At 38.4% G+C, this 6,896-nt stretch overlaps 1 protein-coding gene across 1 annotated transcript in view; it reads right to left on the bottom strand.

The window, feature by feature from the left end:
* The window catches only part of Otud4 (OTU deubiquitinase 4), a 46,273-nt gene that overhangs the window by 18,711 nt on the left and 20,666 nt on the right, over positions 1–6,896 (bottom strand). Inside the window, exons 8-13 of the mRNA XM_021220816.2 lie at positions 3,741–3,798; positions 3,413–3,530; positions 3,252–3,316; positions 1,433–1,527; positions 482–582; positions 196–385 (exon numbers count right to left, since the gene is read on the bottom strand). Of these exons, the coding sequence (XP_021076475.1) occupies positions 196–385; positions 482–582; positions 1,433–1,527; positions 3,252–3,316; positions 3,413–3,530; positions 3,741–3,798 (627 nt within the window). The remainder of the gene's footprint in view (positions 1–195; positions 386–481; positions 583–1,432; positions 1,528–3,251; positions 3,317–3,412; positions 3,531–3,740; positions 3,799–6,896) is intronic.

Raw genomic sequence — 6,896 nt, 5'->3', positions numbered from 1 at the left:
CTGTGTACTGTAGTATTATTCCTGTGTACTGTAGTATTATTGCTGTGGACTGTTTGAAGTTCTGCCACCATTTCTTTCCACCCTACATTATAAACAAGTTTGACCTAGACCTTGTAACTAAAAAGATGAATATAATGAAGGACACGCAGCAACAGGCCTCCTGACTTGTGTTTCTCTTCAATTCAGGAAGGTTACCTTGTGATCTGCGAGGGCATCCTACTTAGATTCTTATGCTCACTGGAGGACTTCTGAGACTGGGACCCTGTAGAATGACTGGAGAATGCATGCTGTCTTACACCCGATGAAGGATGCTGTAGGCGAGGAGGTAGTGCAGATGGGGCTTTGATTGGCTTGTTGAGATTCTTTGGCCCTCTGTAATCTGTATCTGTGGAAAACAGGAAGAGACCTCACAATTTCCCTGATGTAAACAACTCTAAGAACTCCTATCATAATCCTAAAGAAAACTTTGATGTGAACTTACCTGAGTGGAAATTTTGCCCAGAATTAGGTCTTTTCATCTTCTTTCCTGACACCGTGTTCCAGCTTTCTGGGGGAGGTGGCTTGAGGTTCTTCGGTGTATGTCTTCAAAAGAAACAAAAGTATTTGCTAGTAACTTTAAACGCTCTCCAAAGAACTAAACCACAACTGGAAAGGTGGACACCTCAGCAGTCAGAAACACCGGCTGCTCTTCTAGGGGACCTATCTAATAATTCTCAGCACCATGCAGTGGCTCACACCACCCTACCTCTAGTACCAGAGGATCCAATGTTCTGGCCTCCTCAGGCATGATACATGCATGCGCTACATGATACATGCAACCAAAACACTCATACACATCAAGTAAGTAAATCTAAAACAATCATTTTAAAAGAACACTAAAACCAATACCTTGCATAGATACTCTGCTGTCAACTCACACAAGATTTGCTAATTTAAACTAGGCATACTGACATATACTTTTAATCTCTGAATTCAGAGGCCAGCCTGATCTATAAAGTGAGTTCTAGGACAGCCAGAGCTATAGAGAAATCTTGCCTCAAAAAATACATATATACATACATACACACACGCGCGCACACACACACACACACACATGCAGGTAAATAGAAGTGCTAATTTTAATTTTTTCCCTAGACATGGTCTCACTATATACCCTTGGCCAGCCTGAAAGTTTCTATGTATTCCAGGACAGTCAGAGCTGCCCACAGAAACCGTTTCTCAAAAAAACAAAATAGGTAAAGAGATAAAGAGATATCAGTTCCTTTGCAAGTCAATTCCACAACCCCTCATTTTTCTAAAGACCTAACCTATTAAATTTTTATATGCAGGTAATACATTTTATCAAAATTCTAAATGCAGAGGCATCTAGAAGTAATCACATTTGTAACAGGCTAAATCTAAGGTAGCAAACACCTTAGCTAAGAATACGTACTTTTTCCCCAGTTCTTCAGACAAAACCAGTCCATTCTCAGAGTGAACCCCATGGATGTCTGCATTAGATAATTTCCCATTATGATCCAATCTAACCTGCTTAACACCAAAAAGAAACATCAGACACCCGATAATGTAAACATTTATCAGGAAAAAGAAATAAGTACAAAAGAGCTTCAACAGAATGTGTATCCCTAAGGCACCCTATCTCTACCTAAAAGAAAGACTGTTTTTCTGCCCAATGTTTGGAAGTGTTATAAATATGTCAAGCAGCAGCACAACCCATCCAACTGTAAGCAATGCATACACCAGCAGCTGTCAACCCACCCTGGCTTTGCATCTCCACGCCTGTCTTCTACTGCAAGCAACAACCGTGGACAATTTACTTGTCTGCTCATATGCAAATTGGAGCTAACAACAGAAAATAATATAACAGAGAACTCCTGGAGATGCAATGGAGAGATATATCATACAGGGGACAGCAGTCTACAGCCACTCTACAAATGAGGGTACCGTTATTACTATCTTTCTGTTTTTATACTAAAACTATGTAATAATGGTAACTTTTGCTCCTTAAAAAGGGATGCTTCTACTGTTCCTTACCAGCCCCATTAATAGTAGCTGACTGAATTGTGTAGCTATGGGTGCCTTGAAGTTTCTTCTAAGCAAACTGCACACACTAACTGTGTGCACTGGCCAATGGCTGCATCAGGTAAGGCAGCACAGTAAACGCAGCTCTGCTCTACGATGAGAATCCCTTTTGTCCAAGTGTTATCATCAGAGTCCTGAGCTGACATCTCATTCCTCATTAATCGCTTTTTCTCAAGAAAGTTTTGCAGTAAAAACGATTTTTAAAGATTAAAAGTTCTGGGCTGGAGAGATGGCTCAGCTGTTAAGAGCACTGACTGCTCTTCCGAAGGTCCTGAGTTCAAATCCCAGCAACCACATGGTGGCTCATAACCATCTGTAATGAGATCTGATGCCCTCTTCTGGGGTGTCTGAAGACAGCTACAGTGTACTTACTTAAATAAATAAATAAATCTTTAAAAAAAAAAAAAAAAAAAAAGATTAAATTTTTATGTGTAGGTTTCTTCTGACACCTGTGGAGTGCTCATAGTTGCCAGAAAAGGGCACCAAATCATTTAGAGTTGGAAAACTCAGTTTTAAACCTCCTGATACAGGTACTAAGAACCAACTCAAGATTCCCTGAAAGAGCAAAAGGACTCTGCTGAGCCTTCTTGCCAGCCTTTTTGTTTTGTTTTTGAGACAGCATCTCACTGTACAGTCCTAGCTAGCCTGGAGCTATGCAGACCAACCACACTGGTCATGAACTTACAAACCCACTTGCCCTGCCCCCGAGTCCCGAGGTTAAAGAAAGCATTACCACATTTACCTTCACTAGCCTTTTTTTAAACAGCTTTTCTACCAAAAAGTTTAAAATATATCCTGCGTACTTGAGTAAGTAAGTCACCTGTGAATCATTCCAGTTGCTAAAGATTTCAGGTAAACTGTATTCAAATAAAATGGACAAAGGTCCAGAATTCAGGAGGCAGAGGCAGGCGGATCTGTGTGACCTCCAGACCAGTCAGGACTATACAGCGAGACACTGTCTCAAAAACAAAACAAAACAATTAACAATAAAACTGTGGCTCTACAAATGAGTAAATTTCAGCATTAAGATGATTCTTTTTACTTGTATGATTGAATTCTGAAATTCAAATTATAACTCGGTCAAATTTTAGTTGACTGTTCCTTTGGAAAGTATCGGAAAATTTAAGATTCAATTCAGGTCACTTTCTTGCTTGGTAGACATCACTTACGTGGCATTTATCTCCAACTTCATACTGTAAGCCAGCAGCAATGGAATAATCACGTTTTTGTTGAGCTGTTAGTTTAAAAAAATTCATTAAAATATATTGTAAAATTTCATTATCTTCAAGTGCTATAAGGCAATCTTTCAGAAGATTTGGGTTTAACTCACCTTGTTTAGACTTCAACCAAATTTCATACTCCACATTTCTATAGACTGCTGGGTTGAGTGATTTAAGAACCTTTCTGGACAAAGGAAGGTCAGCTGAGTTCCCATTGTTCTTAGGGTTCTAAATAAACAATGTCAGAAGTCCAATCAACACAGAAATGCTTTTAAAACAGTTTCAAATATGTACAAAAGCAAAACAAAACAAAATAAAGCAGGAAGCAGCAAACCAGTTTCTTACTAACAAAGCAACCCTAACTATAGAAGATGACCATCAAAAATCACAGGTTCTTTACATATAAAATAGTTAAAAATAACAAAAAATTAAAAATACCTCACTGCCTGAGGGTTTAAATCCATTCACATCAGTAGTAGCAGCAGTACTTTTACTCCTATAAAGGAACAGAACCATAATTAGAAAATGAATATTTGCATGTACTCAACTTTTAACCTCAACTACATGCCAAAAACATGAGGCTACAATAACCTCTTAAGTTTTACTAAATGTAAGTATCTATCTATATATAGACTATTATGTATACACATACATATGTAAGTGTATTTTATATATATAGTATACATATATGCACATATAAAAATCAGACTTAAAACTAGTAATTCTTACTGATTTAGTAAACAAAAAACAGAAGTGGTGGTGGCAGATTGCAGTATTGGAATGGATGAAACAATTTACAAAAGATTCAACATCAAATTTTTAAAAATTGTTACAAAGCTTTTAAAAGAACTGGTACAATCAAATTATAACATTTATAATAAAGCCAAATACCTCAACTGTAGAAATGTCAAGAGTCATAACCACCTTTTTGTAAAGGACACTTCCTAATCTTCAGTACAATCAAGAACCATCATCAGCCCACTTTTCATTCACTGACTACAAGTGCATTGCCTACTATGTGCTGCACATTGTGTAATAGTAGACTGCTAAGCAGTGAGACAAAAACTGCCCATAGAATCTAGTAAGGTAAACACAAACTAGGCAGGAACCCAGTACAGTAAGAACTAAGTCCTACGAAAACAAAAGGTAGCAAGCACAGCAGCAAGAAGCAGCAGGGAAGGCCTCCCCAAGGCACCGTGAATAAAAGGGAACAAGACAGGAGAGCAGAAGGGCAGACACAAAGACCACAAGGTGGCCAAGAGGCAGATGGGACTCAAGATGAAAGAGGTTCTACTTAACCTCTAGGGTATCTATCCTACAACTCCTCTTTAAGAAATCCACCTCTATGTTTCAAAATAACCTCCAAATGTTCACTAAAGGGAGCAAGAGCTTGGAGTCTAGACTGAAAAACAACAACAACAACAACAACAACAAAACCACTCATCATTTCAAGTACACTTCAAGACCCACCAATATGAATGTGAAAATAAGAACATGTTACACAAAGGTGGCGCACGCCTTTAATCCCAGCACTCAGGAAGCAGACGGATTTCTGAGTTCAAGGCCAGCCTGGTCTACAAAGTAAGTTCCTGGATAGCCAGGGCTACACAGAGAAACCCTGTCTCGAAAAAAACAAACAAATAAAGAACATATTACACATCTTCCCTCCTAATGACCAAACTAACTTAATCTATCTTGAAAAGGTTATTCAGTGTTTGTCCTCTCTTAAAAATAATATGACAAAAAAGGGTTTGTTGGTCTTTTTTTTTTTTTTTTAACTCCCTCCTTTCAATACGGAAGACTCAGACGTGCAACCTCCCCCATGCTAAGCAGGCACTCAATCTTTGAGCTATATAAATATATATACAGCTAAAGCAATTTTATTACAGGAAAAAGGTAAGCTACATTTCAAGGGCAGTATAAAAGGGAAGCCAAGCATAGTAACAAATACAGCCTAGCACTACCTGCTCCCCTGTCAGGTAAGCTTCTCCAGCTTACAGTCCTGTGTCCAGTCATACCCTGGATTTGTTTCTCTAACAGACAAATGTCTACAGCATTCAAAAGACAGTGTGGGGAGCAAATTAAAATAACTTAGCCACCCCCTCACATCTGGATCAGGTCATGTGTCTGGAAAGGAGAGGCAATTTCTATTTGAGCATAATTAATCAATACATATTAGGACAAAATTCACAATAAATACTGTAGAAGAATAAATAATGGTCAGATCTTCAGTCCAAATCAGAAAATTTTAATTCAAATTCCTAGAAAGCAAGCATGATGAGACGCACCTGTAACCATAAACACTTGGGAGGGGAAGACAATCAGATAATTAGGAAAGAAAGTCATTCTTAGCTACACAGTAAGATCCAGGAATACCTAGACCCTGCCTCAGAAAGGGGCGAAAAGGGGAAGCACAGAGATGGTGCAGTGGTTTTAAGATTCCATACTGCTCTTGCAGAAAATCCAAGTTCAGTTCCCAGAAGAACCGATAACTCTAGCAACAAGGAACGTGTCATCTCGGCCTCAAACTGTCTGCACTCATTCACACATAAATTCATAATTGAGATATTTCTATCAAAAAAAAGTCCTAAAAAATTAAAAACAAGCATGGATCTAAAAGAGAGTGCAGCCCGGTGGGATAGTGCTTTGCCTAGCATGCATAACAACGCATACAACTCTGAATTTGCTCTCCACCACAGAAAACAGGGGAGGGGTCCTGCACTTCAAATCAACGGGCACACATATACATTTAAAAAAACAGATTGTAAGAACTAAAACTCAAGGAGAACCTCCTCCCCTAGTGTAGCATGTGCTACCCTGTTCTCATGAGAATATACTTTCAGCTTCAACAGGAATTTAATAGAGGATGCTCATAAATGGTAAATGTAATGTTGATAACTAATGTTATATACAGGCATAACGCAACTTATTATGTAACATATAATCAAACTATATTTACCTGACATGCTCTCACGTAAACATCGTACTGTTTCCTTTAGGAAATACTCAAACACCCTCATTCTATGCTCCAGAGGCTACTGAGGCTTCTTTAGAAAAATTAAATAGTAAGTCCCTAACATATCTAATTAGCAAAAAAACATACTAAAAACATGCTTGGGTGTACAAAAGGATGCCTGCATATCCAGGGCTGAGACTCTTCGTAACACAACTCCACAGTGAAGCACTCCTTATTCTAATAGAGGTGACAGAAGCAAAGGAAAGAAACTATGAAAAGGTGACGAAGATCAAAGCAAACGTATTTCATCACTGGATGTGTAAACGAATTAACTTTTACAGTTTTTACAATGTACACACAGATCTAATCTATTCTACATGTTTATCAATTACATACATATAAATTCTCATTAACTAAAAACAATTTTGAAAGGCAAAACCATTATAGCAACTAGGACAAATTCATGGCAGCAATAAGAACCTCTCCTGCATATCAATGCTTTATAGATGCACACCTTAACACATGAAAATGTTTCCTTGGGGGCTGGTGAGATGGCTCAGTAGGTAAGAGCACCCGACTGCTCTTCCAAAGGTCCAGAGTTCAAATCCCAGCAACCACATGGTGGCTCACAACCATCC

The sequence above is a fragment of the Mus pahari genome, chromosome 20, assembly GCF_900095145.1.
Source record: "Mus pahari chromosome 20, PAHARI_EIJ_v1.1, whole genome shotgun sequence".
NCBI lineage: Eukaryota > Metazoa > Chordata > Mammalia > Rodentia > Muridae > Mus > Mus pahari.
This window is presented reverse-complemented; position numbering and strand designations above follow the sequence as displayed.